General features: G+C 41.8%; 1 protein-coding gene across 4 annotated transcripts; it reads left to right on the top strand.

Moving 5' to 3' along the window:
- Nucleotides 1-1,022: 1,022 nt before the first annotated feature.
- On the top strand, nt 1,023-16,358 carry LOC147880812 (5'-3' exonuclease family protein). 4 transcript variants are annotated; one of them, XM_087370784.1, is made up of 15 exons: nt 1,328-1,379; nt 1,509-1,630; nt 1,882-2,001; nt 2,093-2,216; nt 2,368-2,505; nt 2,626-2,835; nt 3,107-3,283; nt 3,635-3,706; nt 3,856-3,970; nt 4,879-5,114; nt 5,336-5,378; nt 5,550-5,848; nt 5,950-6,019; nt 15,663-15,885; nt 16,051-16,357. In XM_087370784.1, the coding sequence occupies exons 3-15, from the start codon at nt 1,898-1,900 to the stop codon at nt 16,199-16,201; spliced, it is 1,962 nt and encodes a 653-aa protein (XP_087226910.1). In that variant the 5' UTR covers nt 1,328-1,379; nt 1,509-1,630; nt 1,882-1,897; the 3' UTR covers nt 16,202-16,357. The 4 variants fall into 4 exon arrangements, with proteins under 4 accessions (XP_087226908.1, XP_087226906.1, XP_087226910.1 ...); XM_087370782.1 differs by lacking the exon at nt 1,509-1,630 and having other exon boundaries at nt 1,023-1,379; nt 4,885-5,114; nt 16,051-16,358; XM_087370780.1 differs by lacking the exon at nt 1,509-1,630 and having other exon boundaries at nt 1,023-1,379.
- The last annotated feature ends 763 nt before the right edge of the window (nt 16,359-17,121 follow it).

Below are 17,121 nucleotides of genomic sequence, written 5' to 3'. Positions count from 1 at the left end.
CCTAGCCATATAACGCTATCATATGCAACAATGGGCTACCAAGGATGTCACTGCAAGATGGTTGGGAAGGTTGAATTTGGAAAGACTCAAGAGTCATAGTTTACTTTGATACTTGAGGCATAGTAATGCAAAATATAAAATTCTATTTTATGTCAAATCTTTACTCGGTTCATATTTAGTAGATCATGGATCTTTCTCAATGACCTTATTTGCATTGTAAATGGTTATACACAAAAATAATGACCACAACTCAACGGTGATATAATTGATAAGAAGAGTTTTCAAATAGTAAATAGTGACATTGTCTTGAAAGATGTTGATATTAATCATCTTGTCATACCTACTCCATGCTCCACAGTAAGTTTGGGATTCAACTATTCCATAAGCCACAACTTTGTGATAATAAAGCACCTTACTTATTTTTTCTACTTGATAAAAGTCTATCGTATGTGTGGTTGACATGCTTATATTATCCTTAAATAGGTGGAGGAGAGAGCCAGTAGAAGGAGCTAGAAAAATCGATAGTTGTAATGTTTAATTCAATGGCGAGGGAGAGCCTTAAGTTAATTTAGAGGCCTTTCAACCGTAGCTTAATCGTAACTCCTTCCTCACACGGAGATTTATTATTGAGATTTTCCATATTTTGTTCTCTAAGGGGACATATGCACCAGAACCTAAGAAAGCATAAAGAGTGAATGAATGCACAACATGTAGAGGGAAGCGATTTCACCAAAACGGCAAACGAAACACTCCCCAAGGATTCATTGGTGCATTTCAAAATCGGGCATTGCAGACCTGACATTTACTCACCTGACCTAAACTGCAATGTTGAAGCCTCTACGCAGCTAATAAATCGACAAAACCAAAAAGATGTAAAGAATTATTTGTCCGTTTGCAAAACTAAACACCCCAAGCTGAAGAAGTTAGAGCTGGGCAGGTCGAGTTTCCACGTGTTTCGTTAAGATTACCATGGTATGGTCACCCAAACGCAGTAGCTTACGATTTGAATGGAATGCCGGGAACAAGAAATAACAGCCAGCAGCTTCTTCTTCTCACGCCCAAAGCATTTCGGCAGCAATGCCTTCTCTGTCTCCGTTCAAATCTGGTCGAAATCCACAAGCTTAGCAATCAACTCCACAGATGACCTGCTCGGCGTCTCTCCTTGGCGCAGGGGCCATCGGAATTGCACAGCGTCGACGACGTTGACCCTACACAAGGATGGGCATCCATGGTCTTCTGCCGCTGCTGAAATCTACGACCACGCCAGTGCACATAAGGGAGTACGCCGGCAAGGTTGTCGCCGTGGACACATACTCGTGGTTGCACAAAGGCGCGATAACTTGTAGCAAGGAGCTTTGTCAAGGCCTGCCCACTACCAAGTACGTGAGCGATCATTTTCAATGATGTGAACGTATTCGTGGGGTTGCTCACTGCAATGTCGACTCCCTTTGGTTTTTCTCAACTTGCCAAAGCTATTTAATGTGATAAGCTGAAGCGGGAATTAAAAGGTCAATAAGAAGAATTTGTCAGGGTTCGTGTTAAAAGGTTGAAGAAAATACCCAATGAAGTTGCACAAGGGACATTGACTGGAGAGGATAAATGCGGCGGATGGTTTTAGTCCTGAGTTTAGGTGAGAGCATCTTTCAGCGAGGGCTGGAGTTCTAATCTGAGAATAAAGCTGCTGCCCTTGTAAGAGCTATCTAAACACGATGAGAGGGATAGGTATTGGTTAAATTTAATGGCGATCTGAGAGTTGATTCATTTGGTGCAGATAATGTCGCTGCCTTTCTCCATTTTCCTGTGCCGATCTTCAATCCGATCACGTCATTGTATTCTCTCATTACTGTAATGCCCTTCTCTTTACCTCTACATGTCTTGCAGGTATATCGATTATTGTATGCACAGAATAATCCTTTTGCGCCAACATGGTATCAAACCTGTCCTTGTCTTTGATGGAGGGCTCCTCCCCATGAAGGAAGAACAAGAGATCAAGCGTGCAAGGTTTGATTCCCTATTCCATTTCTCTCTCCCTTGTTTTTCCCAATGAATACGATACCTTTTCACTGGTCATTTGCAATTTTGATTTCTTCAGGGTGAGGAAGGTCAATCTGGAACGGGCATTGGAGCACGAGTTGGCTGGGAATCATGCTGCTGCTTATGATTGCTATCAAAAAGCTGTTGACATTACTCCTCTAATAGCCTTTCAACTTGTTAAGGTAATTTAACACGAGCTAGGAAAAACTTGAGGTTGAATCTCAGGCAACAAGTGGCTTAATGTTTTTCAATGGACCCTAGGCGAGGGGATATTTTTGTGGACTTGCATTTCTCTGGGCAACTGTGGCTGAGCATCTTTTTTGCCTCCTGAAGGTTTTGCGAGAGGAGCACATCGATTATATTGTAGCTCCATATGAAGCTGATGCACAAATGACCTTTTTATCTTTAAATGGTCACGTGGATGTAGTGATAACAGAAGATTCTGACTTGATTCCTTTTGGATGTTTGAAGGTGAGATACCCACCAAACCATGCATTTGTCAGCAGAGTTTCTTTGCTGTGCTGTCCATTAAAACAGGAGGCCTAAATGTAAACTGTGTCCTCCATTTAAACAAACGGGTTGCTTGAACAGGTTCTGTTTAAGATGGACAAGTTTGGACAAGGCGTTGAGTTCCAATATGATGACCTTGCTAAAAACAGAGATCTGAATTTTACAAGTTTTACAAAGCAGATGTTCCTTGAGATGTGCATCCTGAGTGGCTGTGACTACCTACAATCACTGCAAGGAATGGGAGTTAAAAGAGCTCATGGCCTCATAAAGAGATTCAGAAACTATCATAAGGTGGCAAGCTAAGTCTGCTATTGCACGTCTTGTCCAGCAGTATTCCATGCACTGACTTAATTCTTTAATGTTCTTTACTCAAATTCCATTGCTTTGAAACCAAATGGCAGTGTCCATATGGATGAGGTGTTACCTTTATTTTGCCGACTGGGTCTTGCCCTTCTGTTTCTTGAATTTCCCATTTTAAATGTTTTGTTTAGATGTCCAAGTCTAAGAATATTTTGTTTCTAAGGAAACCTTATTCTATGTGCATGTTTCTCGTCGCTTACAGGTTATTAAACATCTTCGATACAATGGTGTGTGTGTCCCACCTTGCTACGAGGAAAGCTTCACAAAAGCAGTCTTGACGTTTCGGCATCAGTGTGTTTATGACCCAGTTCAGAAAGACATTGTGCATTTAATGCAGCTGCCAGCAGACCTTAATCTGGATCTTGGATTTTTGGGCCCATATCCTGATACTGGCAATGCAGCTTGGACAATCATGATATTTCAATTGCTTGTTTTGTATGCTTGAGACTTGGGGATATGCATTTCTACATCAGATGATAGGTTAAAAAGGAACTTGAATGTGAACTTGAATACAAAAGACAACTGAGGAATATGGCATCTTTCAGGGCATAAAAGATCTCCATGAACAAAAGCACCGACAGATTCTAATCGATTCAATCATAAGAATGCAACTTTGAACATTTCTGTTCCTAAATTAGAAACACAGTTAGCGCCTCATTTGACACTTGATAGTGCACAGAATTGGACGTAACTTGTGGACACAAGAGATTCTTCTTTGATTCCACAAACAGCTATGTCTCAGAAGCTTGGACAAGCCATTGCCAGGGGTGAAATTGATCCAATCACAAGGGAGCCATTTGAGGTGTGACATCTAAAAGAAATCTTTTGTTGTTTCTGAACATATAAGTTTGCATTTTTCTGGTGCCAAAGGTTTCAATTGATGTTCAATGTGTTTTGAAAAATGCGGTGGTGTATGTTTTAATGAGTCTGAATCGTGTTGTCTTGTAACAGTTAGAAGAGCAATCTATATCAAAGTCAATACCTTTGAAAACAGGAATCTCAAGTGCAGCACGAAAGCGGCATTTAGATTTGCCTGTTCAGAAGAATCTGCTGACAAATTACTTTGGTATCCTTGTGAATCAATGCTTTTTCAACACTTCTTGAGCTGTGCAAAATATGGCCATCAGAATATCTTGTTTTGAAGATGATGTCATGGAGCTCTCATACCATCAAGCCTATCCCTGGCCTAGCCAGATAAATCCTCCACAAAAGTGCTAACACAAATGACGCAAGCAATGCTTGGCATTTTGAAAATCTGCTCTCTGCGGGCAATGGGAATGGTATATAACGTGTCGTTGATGTCGCAGTCAAAATTAGCTGAGATCTGATGTTGGAGGACATGCCATTTCAGTTCCAGCATAATAATAAACATGCTCATGCACAGATATGCAAACGTTAGCTCATTTATACACATAATTAAACATGCAAATAACATGCATGCGCACAAATTTACATACAAAGGTAAATGCACACATATGCCCCATACATTACGCAGTGGAAAGTGTACATATACGTGAGAACATCCATATAGGCATAGCACATAGTATACATGTATGTATGTCTATGCATGCATATGCCACATACACTTACGTGTTTGCACACATATGTCACATACATGCACAGTGCAAAGTGTACATATACGTGAGAACATCTATATAGGCATAACGCATAGTATGCATGTGTAATCCCCCCCCCCCCCCCCCCCCAAAAAAAAAAAAAAAAAAACCCCACCCACCCAAAAAAAACAAAAACAAACAAAAATATGTACATCCCTCTCTGATGCATGTGCATGTGCACACATCTTTTTACATCCACACAAGCACACATGTGCACACAATATGCTTTCTGGCTCTGGCTTTGTACTGTATTTATCGTACAGGCAGTTCTTATCCCTTTTGTGAGTCCAAAAATTTGAAGCTAACATGTGTCTCGGGTGTTTGTTCATCCTTTGTTTGAATTCTTGACCCTCTAAAGTTTCAGCCTCTGAGGAAGCGAAACGCCAATTTAAGGCTCCAAGGAACAAGGCATCTGAGGAATTCTCTTTTGAAGTAGAAGAGGACCGATTCCATAAAATGAAGACAGTTGAGCTTCCCCTTGGCCCTCTAGATTTGAGAGCTGTGACAAATGTCACACAATGTTTCAGAAGTCAGGATTTTTCACTTTTGGTTGAAGAAGAGCAGCAAGTGCTCACATTTTTGGATTCTGAGATGGTGAGATACTCTAGAACACACCTTTTTACTTTTCTGTTTGAAGGGAAGGCTGTTCCGAAAATGAATGGGATAAGCGTTTCACGTAAGACTCTGCGATAAATGCTGATGAAGAATGGGGTTCTGAAATTTCAAATATCAATAATGACACAAAATATACAAGATTACAAACCAACCTTCCTGCAAATCATCATGAAGTGATGGCTTTTCGGATGATTATGCAGGCTCATACTGTTTCCATGGAATCAGCAGATACAGAATTTGAAGGTATTCTCTCTAATGACATTTATCGGGGTCACTTGATCCTGACGAGTGTCTCTCTGCTGTTATTATTTATTGCTTTGGTGATTGTGTGGATATGACCGTTTCAAAGGGCTGCATTTTATGGCTTGCCTTTTCTTCAGCTGACTGAAGACTCAAACCTTTTTGCATCGTCAGGCCATGGATTGACAACATCCCCTATCCTAAGGAAAGAGTCTCTTCGGAAATCTGTCGCAGGGACTTGTGTTGTCCGAAGTGCATATTTCTCAAAGAGTAAAGTAGCACAAAAACATGCTACAAATACAGAGGCAGGACCTATTACGAATGAAGATGACACCTTTGACTGGCATTCCAAATGGCGTACTCCTCTGGCAGAACAGGACAGTTCTGCAGAGAGAAGTCCTATGAACTGTGTATCTGATGATGTTGACATTACACCTGAACAGACGAGGCTAATACATAACAAAGTTATCAGTGTAAGCTCACATATGTGTATACTCGTGTGTAAGTGAATAAACAACACACCCCTCAAACCAGAACTCAGTTTCAACTTGCTGGCTTAAATACTTCTGTGCAGGATGGTGCCTGTTCTGGATCACATGCCAAACGTGGTGGCAGATTTGTAGATTTCATTGCTGCTGGTGAAAGTAAGTTTTTGCATTTTGAGTTTGTAGAAGCGTAATCACCATGGATTCTTTGAACAGGTTCCAGTGCACTGTTTGACCAACAATATAGTGGCAATTTGTTAGCAACCTCCAAAATGAGAAGCCTAGTAGTAATGAATCCATAAAGCCAAAATGATGCTAAGAGGTTAAGCAATATCCTGGGATGACTTAGAAGAAAGGGAGAAGCTCACCAAGAAGACAGGCAGGAAGAAATGAGGTAGAGCAGGTACATTGTATGATTGAAAGGGAGTTGAAGCACGAGGGGAAGAACAGGAGTGTTCCAGTGAACGATTCAAATGATTGGAATGCAGGACAGATCTGATCAGGGTACCCATGAAGTGCCTTCAAACACATTTCAAGTCCTCGAAACGAAAACGTTCCTGAATATTAGGCCTAACCCTTTGATGTAATCCAGTCTAAAATGGTCTGATGTCTGGGAGGGCTTGAAGCTCGAATGCCCGTTTTGAAAAGTTGACAGCATTTACACTTACCTAGGTAGTACGGTAGCTTGAGTAGGGAATTTATTCAGCTTCAAGAAAGTTTGGGATTGTAAGAGGAATCATAAGCATGTAGGGAGGTAACCCTAACCTTAACCTGAAGTTGAATGAGTCTTTACCCTTTATCTTGTTCATCATGCATTTTCACCAAATCCAGGTAAAAAGCAAATAATCTCAACCATAGCGTAGAGGATGTGAGAGGTGGTCATCATTGCATATGGTGCCACAGAATAAAGAGCTGTCCCCTAAAGCAAAGCTAACATGCATGTATATAGTAGTATAATTGCCAAGAGATCTTTGAGATATATGTGGTAAGATTGGCTTGTGGATTCCTCGAAATCGTAAGGAGCATGCCTATGCTCAAAATGTAAGATATAATATGATACATGAAAATGAATTGGTGCAAAGCCGGCGTTGATGGTACAGCTTTGCTTTCCTTTTTGAAGAGATAATGGCCTCCCGTGTTGATGACAAAGTGGATGGCGGTCATTAAAGAGTGGTAGCAATTGAAAGATGGGACAGCAAAGGCCTTTCTTGTTGCAATCATGATGATAAAATTGCATGTGGGCTATTGATCCCCTTTTCCACAAATGGCAAAAAAATAAAGAAATAGAAGGATACACTTGCAAACTCCTCAAGGATCATGTGATTGACTATGTGACTGTGATCTTGCATGCAAGACACATACTGGAGTACCTCAAGATCAAAGGGGAGACTTGCGGGTGGGACCATAGAGCAATGTCTCTAGGCATCATAGGACCAAGAAATGTTATAAAAAAATAGAGCGTTATTGCACAACCAATGCTTAGATTAAATTACAAAAAGGCACATATTTATGAGAGGGAAATAGAGACATCACTAGCACAAGGTCAAATGTCATGTACATGCCACAAAATGAACACATAACAGATTTGTTGCAAAAAACAGCCCAAAAATGTTTTTATAAAAGCAAGAAGAGGAGTAGGGGAATGCCATGTAACCATTGGTATGACTAGGAGTGTTAAAATGCAAATACGGCTTGGAAAATAGCAGAGATAGAAAAGGAGGACAAAGCTCGAGCATACAAACATGTTGTGAGAAAAGAAAAGAGATTATTTCTTAAAAGCAAGCAGCTCGAAAGTTTTGAAGAGTTAAAATGAAACTCCAAGAAGTTTTTTCAGAAACTAAATGGCAATAAACCTTAGGAGAGGAAAGCAACATGGGAAGACATGATACAGTCCGTCAAAGACCTCTACAAAAGGCATGAATTTTCCATCAAAGCAGCAAACAACATCATAACGGAAATAGATGTAGAGAAAGGGCTGAAAAAGCTAGCAAATGGGAAAGCTCCAGACACACAAGGGCTAGTAGGAGATGCTCACATGCGGGGGATAGAAGACAAAGAAAATGGTTACCAAGCTTATGAATATGGCACTAGAGGATGGGTTTCCCCCAAAATGGCAGCTTAACAGAATTTAATCCAAAAGGAAGGGGACAACAAGTTGGGAAAAAAATACAGCACAATCGTGGTGAGCAGCCTAATGGCCAAGCTGTATGGAATCGAGCAAAAAATCAACAAAAATGGGCGGAGACATAGGGGGTCAGGGCACTATCCCAGGCAGGGTTCCGCCCCACCACTCGACAGTAGACCATTTGGTCGCCATAAGGGCTGCATCCAAAGGCTGTATTTTGTTGCTTTGTAGACAGCATTTGACATGGTTCCCTGCAAGAAACTATGGGAAAGATAGGAAAAGCTAAAGTCCCACACAAACTTAGAGAGGCTACATACCGTCTATATGAGAAAGTACTAGCTGAGCTAGCACAACCACTTGTAGATGGGTCATGCTCCAAAGGGAAAGCTGTCATAAGCAGTCACATAGGTATTGAACAGGGATTTTCCTCTCGCCAACTTTTTTTATCGATGACCTGGAAGATTGGATGAGAATACACAGCAGAGGTGTCCAGGTAGCAGGGTATGCTCTACTATTGCTCTTCACAAAGAGCAAGCAGAGAATGCAAGCACATTTGGTCAATCAAATCAACAAGCAGCTTAGCTCTGATTCAATCTGTTCGAGAAGCGCCTGTCTACCTTGGATAATCAAATTAAGAAGAGGCTTAGCTCTGATTCAATCTGGGAAGTGGGGCATCAATGCATGAGTACCTCCTCCCCCACCACACACACACTTTTTTTTTTTTTTTTGGGTGAAATCTTATATTTTTGTGTGGGAAACCCCAAAAAAGAGGTAAAAACCCACCAATAAGTACAAAGGAAAAATTTACAAGTAAAGCCTCAGAGCAAAAGTCATGAGGCAGCCAAGTAAAAAGTTACATATCAAGCTGGAGGAGGATCAAACACAACATCCTCCAGCTTTAGATTATTGCTTTGTAAAAACTGATGCAGTGTAGAAACCACACCATCAATAAAAACAAGCTGTTTTTTGCCCTTGTGATTCTTCTTAATATAGGCAGGCACCCGAAATTTCTGAATCACAGGGTCAAAAACCTGTTGTAACATGGGATGAAAAGAATCTAGTGAAAATGGCACATCTGCATCCCGAACAGAAGAAGACTTTGGCACAGGCATCAGAGGCAAAGGAGCTAGATCAACATCAGTATCCTCCGATGAAAAAGCTGCATCTGATAAAGCAGGACTCAGCATTTCAGCTTCAATTCGAGGATCAACTTGAGAAGGAGCATGTGCAACATCCTGTATGATCCCCTCTGCAAGGGGCACATCCATATCCTGAGGAGAAGGAGGCTGATGATGCTCAACAGGAGTTGGATCTTGAACTTCTTCAACAAGAGAAAGATTGGCCTGTGATTTTTCTACCTTCCTTCAGTAATGCTTCCTGAACAGAAGAAGACTGTGGCACAACTGCATCCCGAACAGATGAAGACTCTGGCACATCTGCATCCCGAACAGAAGAAGACTCTGGCACAGGCATCAGAGGCAAAGGAGCTAGATCAACATTTGTATCCTCCGATGAAAAAGCTCCATCTGATAAAGCAGGACTCAGCATTTCAGCTTCATTTCGAGGATCAACTTGAGAAGGAGCATGTGCAACATCCTGTATGATCCCCTCTGCAAGGGGCACATCCATATCCTGAGGAGAAGGAGGCTGATGATGCTCAACAGGAGTTGGATCTTGAACTTCTTCAACAAGAGAAAGATTGGCGTGTGATTTTTCTACCTTCCTTCAGTAATGCTTCGAAGTAGTAAAAGAAGGCTTATCCAGTAAAGCCTTAGCAGAGAAACCGGAGGAGGAGGAGTAACCTTCACAGCTGAGGAAGGAGCAAGAGGAGTGGTCATGGAAGCAGAAGGGCAAGCACGTGCAAAATAACCAACCTGACGACACCGATAACAAGCTGTAGGAAAAGAAGCAAAATGCAGCTTGATGCTTATTGGATGAGCAAATCCCAGATCAAGATCCAGAGTAGATGGCACGGGCTGCATCATATTCCATAAAATACAAAGCCTAACATCATGGGTAGCCTGTAAGAAATCTTATCTTGGAACATGGAGAGGCCTGTCTAAAAAAGCTGCAAGAGTAGGAAGATGCTGAAGAAGAGGCACAGGCAGTGCTTTGAGGGTAATCCAAACCGGATAGTGGGTTAGAAGAGAGGCAGACGGATCAAATAAGGGATCCTAGGGCATCACATAAGCAAAAAAGCCAGCTCCAAGAACACTAGCATGACTGACAAGGCGCTCTACCACCTCAGTCGAAGAGCAGCGGGCATAGTAAAATCCTTTGCCAAGAAAGACAAAGGAAGAAATACAATCCAGACCCACTGCAACATCAGCCCAATGACGAAGCTGAGTTGAATATAAAACCTTGCCCATAATATGTTGCATAGCATCACTTTCCCACACAGACACACATACACACACACTTTTTTTTTTTTGGTTAAAGCACATTACTATATTAACATGAAATCAATGTACATGACATTAGACTCCAAAGGAGAGCCCAATGGAAGAACTCAAAAACAGGCAGAAAACACTTCAAGGCTAGTAGCATCCAAGTCCCTTGCAGCAAAACTATCATATAAAGATTGCTTGAGGGACATTCTGAAGAAAACATATGCGTGAGGAAACTGTTGACCCATCCTAGAATGCAATCTCTGTGTCCAAATGGTCCATAGTACCCAAAAGCGAGTCCAGTGAAAGAAGAGGAGGAATGGAGACATCTGAGATGAGAGGCATCCAAACATCCAGAAGAGTTTCCCAAATCTGATAGAGGGAAACCGAAGCCGCAGCAAATGAGAAACATGAGTGATCAATATGCGAGAGTGCGGGCAAGACCATAATAGATGAGGAACTGTCTCGCGGTGATGAGAGCAACGGGGGCAGGAAGGGGAAGCAATGCGGCGTGCTGCCAATTTCACCCCAATGGAAAAAGCTCCCACTATACATCTCCAAAAGAAAAGCCTCTGTTTCAATGGCAATTTGGCTTTCCAGATTTTCATGAGTCGTGATTGCCACCAAGATAAAGGCCTATCCAAATTCCAAAGAGTGTTGGCATGCTTATCAATCCATGGCGGTGGAAGAAGAAATCTGTAGACCTTCGAGGAGGCCAGATTATGCATTGAAAGTGAATGGGTAGCAGGAGGTAAGGAAGTCAAATTCCAGTCCAGTAATCTGTCCTGTACAAACAGTGGAGGAACTGGAACAAATGGCTGTAACATAGTTGAAAGTATTCTCCAAATGGACCTATGATGCAGACCCAAGGAGAATGTCCTGCAAGCTTGTGGAAATGAAAGCATATAACCTTGTTGATCCACAACATCACCAACAAATCTTATGCCCAATTTCATAAGATTGTATGCTTTAATAGGTGCCTGTAAAGCGAGAGGCGATTCAAACACCTTGCTCCAATGGATGCTTTCCAAGAGAAAAGAATTACCATGATGAGAGGAAGCACCTGTCCATTTAGCATAAGAGAGAATTCTCTTCCAATCATGAATAAAAGCAGTAGAAACAGGACAACTAGGAATTTTTCCCTAAAATGTGGTCATGAGTGCTTCCCAGTGATCTGTAATCCAATGCCCATATGCATGGGACGTCATGTTTCCACACAGAGCTGCTAACATAATAGCCCATGGTTGTTTTTGCTGAAAAAAATCAGCAATCATAGTGCTCTTTCTTGCCAACATATGAACCTGAAGATTGAGAATATTCAGCCCCCCATGAGTCTTGGGTGAACAAATAGACTGCATAGGTAGTAGTCGCAAAGCCTTTAATGAGATTTGCTTTTCCAAAATATCTCCATAGCTTGGGACATATAGGAAGCCAAATGCTTAAAAGACCAGGGAAGAAGAGGCAAATAAAATTGCACATATGCCATAATGATGGACTGTACTATCCGAAGTCGAACATGTAGAGGCCAAGTGGACAAATGCCAGTATTCCAGCTTCTTGTTGATCTTTTGAAGCACCCATTTGAGCTGTTGTTGCGGGGTAATATTCTAGCCAATGGGGTAGCCTAGATGCCTCACAATAGTATGGAAAGAGATAATTTGGCGTGGCCAGAGAAGTGCATGCCAATCAGCTTCTTTCAATGCTAGAAGTTCTGAAAGTTGATATGCAGTCCAGCAGCTATGCCAAAGTCATTCAGTGTATGCATCAAATGAGAAAGGTCACTTTGAGAATTCCTGGGCATAAAGTATGAATCATCAGCATATGCCTGTGCAAGAAATGACCGTGCCCCTGGAATTTGCAAGCCATGAAGCTGTCCTGTATCTGCAAGATGGTCCATATGCAACAGTAACGGATGGGTAGCAATGGCATACAGTAAGGAACTAAGAGGGCAACCCTGTCTCACTGAGCGGGTCATAGTCCAGGTTCTTGACAACCCACCACCAAGCAAGCAGTGCGCCGTGGCATGAGAATAGAGCCAGTAGATAATATGGACCAGCCGAGGGCCAAATCCCAATTTATGCATAGTCTGAGAAATAAAATCCCAATGGACAGTATCAAATGCTTTCGCAATGTCTACTTGTAGAATGAGAACATCTTGTTTGGAATATTTGGCATACTCAATCGCAAGCAAAGCATTGGAGATATTGTCAGTGATCTGCCTTCTGGGGACAAACCCATACTGCATAGGATGAAGTCCTGCTTGCAAAAAGAAGCAAACCCTGAGGACAATCATTTTGGCAATGAGTTTGTAAATAACAGGCATAAGAGATATAGGCCGTGAGTCAGCCATAGTCTCATACAACCTTTTTTTGGCAATCAATTTGACTAGGCCATGTTTCCAAGATGGAGGAAGAGATTGTTCTGCCCAAGCATGATTGATCATTAGAAGAAGAGTGTTCTTGAGATCACCCCAAAATGCACGGAAAAATTCGACAGTCAATCCATCCCAACCAGGAGAGCTGCTTTTGCGTAGATGACTCAAAGCATCATCCAGTTCACTAAGCATAAAAGGCTGCTCCAATGCATGAGCCTGTTCCCGAGACAATATGGGCTGGACATGCATAAGAAATTGAGACCTGGCTGCATTCACTTGCATCAAATGATCAGGCTGAAGAGAAAAGAGATGCTGGAAATGACTAGAACATTGCGATTCCAATTCTGATTTGGAGGTGGTCCAGGTGCCATCATCTTTCTTGATCGTGCAAATATCCTCCTTTGAGACTAACCAAACACACACACACACACACACTTTTTTTTTTTTTTTGGGTAAACCCATGAGAGGTATATTATCAGCAAGATTTACATGAGGGTCTCAAAAAACAGAGAGCCTCAACAGGAAATCAAAAGCAAAGAGAAACTATTTCCTCAGTCACACACACACACACACACACACATACACACACACATCCGATTGTCATCTCTAAGCTTGACGCTCTAATCTCTCATGAGATCAGAAACAAGCTAGAGAAACAAGTCAATTTAGAAATAAGAACTGACAAGGAAAGAGAAGCTAACACATTGAAAATCAAGGTAGGGGGAATACCTAAGGATTGATAGCAATTCTATGAATAGATAAAAGCAGCACACTTCCCCCCCCCCCCCCCCCCCCCCCTGCATTTGTTATCTCTAAGTTTGACACTCTAATTTCTCATATGGTCAGAAGAAAGCTAGAGAAACAAGCAATTTAGTAATCAAAGAAGACAAGAAAAGAGAAGCTGAAACGTCGAAAATCAGAGTAGGGGGACTACCTAAGGATTTGTATCCATTCAATGAAAGCTATGAAGAGATAAAGACAGCCATACCAAGCATTGAATGGCTAGAGGACAATTTGATTAAAACCCATTTAGATGGTATTGAAGCAATACTCAATCTGGCACCAAGAGCTAGCAGAGTTTATATTCTTAGACAAACCAACAAAGTGAAAGGTACTAAAGTATGGATATAGATCCCAACTTGAGCAGAAGGCCATTGAGTTAGTGAAGTTGAAGATAGCGGGTTGTCTATCGTGAAAGCAAGGCTCTCATAATTCATTATGGAATTCAAATCGAAACCTAAAGACTCTGTCTATAACTGATGTAAATAGGTAGGTTTGGGAGTGGATCCTTCCTTAGTGGCTCCACTCTTTAGTTTTTCTATTGTATCTGGGTTGGAGAATGGGCAAGGCCAATCAGATGCTAGTGGAAGGGGCAAAGAGCTGTTTTGAAGCGAGACCATGCTATCATAGCATTTTGAGGACGCAGTCTCTTTAAGCTGGGATGGCTTGTGTAACTTAGTTTTAAATGCGTAGATAGTTAGGTATAATTCAGTAGATCTCTTTCAAATGTTTACATGTGCTATTCTGAGCTCTAAAACCTCAGCTGTATGGCATTTTAGTGTCGTACACTACTAGGCTGCCACATTGCATTATGCTAGAAATAATCCCATAACGTACTTTTGCCTAGGTCTAGTACTATATCAATACCAAGAGCTCATTTGTAGCTTCATCCTGGACTAGGGCTACTTTTTGATTAGCCTTCTCCTTTAGTGTTAGCCTTTGTCATGGCTGAGTCTGCCCTTCACGTGTGGAGTGCCGATAGAAACTCAGTACGAAGACTTTGTATAAATGGATGCTCAAGCATGTGTGGGTGTGTGTGTGTGAGCATTATTTTATACTATGGTCTACACCCACTGTTGGTTGCTGATGACATCAGTGGGGATGTCACAGTAGCTAGCCCTTGCTATGCATGACGGAGTTTATGGTTTTCAACCTTATGAGTGACTATCATGAGATTGAAACTGCACCATGTTGTGTTTTTAGAGGAATGTTCCTGGATTCATCTTGGTATATCATCTTGGAATAGGGCTCCACGGGATCAAGGGAAACCATTTCCCACTTGAAGCTCTCCTCTAATGAGTGCAGTCTTGCGCTTTGCTTGGAAGAAACGTGACTGGTTTCTGCTCCCACTCAGCCCAACTGATGTGCTTGCAGGATCAAAGCATCTCCCTTCTGAATCACAGCTATGGATGCAGAGGAGGGGCTGCCTCTGACTGTCCTCTTTAATTGTGGGCGAGCTTGGGAGAGGCTTGAGCACAGGCATTCCCAGATCTGCATCAACGGTGAACCACATGGAAGGGGAGCATTTACGATGACCCATCCGAAGGAGGACATGCACGTCCCCCTAGCCCTCAAGGGTATTCTGGAGGAGGAGGACATGCCCCCCCCTAGGACATGCTCGCTGGTAAGTGCTGCTTCTAGGAAACACCAACTTGTGCAATATACTTGATAATATTTAGGGATTTTCTTGTTAAGGTAGTATCTGTTGAAAGGCTCTGTCATTACGTCTGCAGAATTTTTTTTTTCTCCTGGCAACACGGCATCGTTTTCCTATGACTCAGAATCATAGCCTATAAGACTCCTGACATATACACTTAAATGCTCCTTGAAATCTGTTTTCAGTTGAGTGTCTCCCAGTGCTTTGGTTTGGAAACATGCCTGGCTAGTTTTGAGGGATGAAGCTGGAAATATCAAAGCTGTGGTTGAGGATTACTTTTCCCCCTCGAGATGATCTGTCTGTGATGCTGGGTCAAGACTGTTGTTTATGTAGAGGGTAGAAGCATCTGAAAATGCAATGATGCCTCATTTCTTTGTTACAAAAATTTGAATGTATAAATTTTTCGTAATCCGTTTCTACCGATAAATGAACGTTAGTTTCAAGAGTGCACACTTAAATTGTAACTTTGAACGTTGACAGAGAAGCACGTTCCGTCCTTTACCAGCAATCTTGTGGGAGAGAGTGTCCAGCCAGTGACATTTGCATCAGATACGTCTCATATTGAACATTATGCATCTATAGCTCGAAAGTCCATGGACAGATTTATTTCGGCCATTGCTCCTTTCCGTTGTTCTTCAACGGGTGCTCGTGCTAGTGGCCTTCGACGGCCTGTCAAATCAGCTTTAACGGAAAAGGCTGGCAGGTATGCTTGGCTCTCTATTCTTGACTAAATCGGCGTCTTCTGTGCATCCTCTCAACATGACCATGTGATGTTTCAGATCATATACAAGGAAAAGTGTTATGTTGATCGTTAAGAGATCTCGATGATTGTGTTACTATATCTTATCGGACTCTTTCTTTTCTTCAGGTTTAATTCCAAGAGCAAATCAGCTGAAGACTTAGGCAAGTTTGCTTACGTTCCATCCAATTGCAGATCATCTGTTGCTCGAGGAGAAGCTGTACCTGGTGCAGTGGGTGCTGCAGGAGGGAATGATTCTTTTTTGGCTGATTGGGATTGAGGATAATATTGTATAATTTTTATTTCTAAGGATGAGGCTTAAGCCTTGATCCTGCAGCAGAAAGCGTAGATGATAATTTTTTTAAAGCAATATATCGTCCAAAACACGCTCCTTCACTAGTTGTCTGTTGTCTATGTACTAACACTTTTCTCATTTTTGCTTTCGGGACAACATTCAAGAAGCCTAAGATTGAAGGTATTAACACTAGTTAATTATGAAAAGATGAATCTCCATCCCTTATATAGTTAGCATTTCGCATCCTTAATTTCAACCATTCAGACCATTCGCCACCGTATCTGCCAATTCGATTAGGCTACAAGAGTACTCCAATCCGATACATCATAACACTGCTCTTCAGTTCATGCTTTACCAAACAATGGGCATGCTTTGGCAACCTGACTCAGCGCATGTTTTCATGTGACTCACTAAATCGTCAAAGGTTAGATAAGTTTAGTCTTCAAAGAAGCATGCTAATTTATGGCCATGCTTTAAATTTATACGATTGTCACAACCTATGGCCCAAATCCGTCTTGCAAAGTAGTCTTAAATCAAGTTCACAATGACCATCTTAGGAATAGCGAACTTGAGGAAGCCACGGCAGCCCAGTGGTAGGGTTGCCAGCCTACGAGGGCGGTTGCCCTCGTTAAATCCCCATGGGAGGTAGAGGCAAGGCGGCTGCCCCTCAATCGCCTCAAATGTGTGAGTTGGGTGGGTGAGTTTTTTAATAAAAGAAGAAGAAGAAAAGAATAGTGAACCTTTTGGGACTCTACGGCTAAGGTCTTGTGATTGAGGAGATCTAGGAAGCAAGGGGATATCAAATTCTTTGGCTAAGGCTTTGGATAGTAGGAACAAATTGTACTATGTTGAATATTAACATAGCATGTGTAAGGTGGCTTGTGAATAATTATAACTATGCACGG

Source organism: Dipteris shenzhenensis, chromosome 32 (genome assembly GCF_047967505.1).
Source record: "Dipteris shenzhenensis isolate YYH24624 ecotype China chromosome 32, Dip_SZ_1.0, whole genome shotgun sequence".
Taxonomy (NCBI): domain Eukaryota; kingdom Viridiplantae; phylum Streptophyta; class Polypodiopsida; order Gleicheniales; family Dipteridaceae; genus Dipteris; species Dipteris shenzhenensis.
Note: the sequence above shows the minus strand (reverse complement) of the source record. Positions and strands in the feature narration are given on the sequence as shown.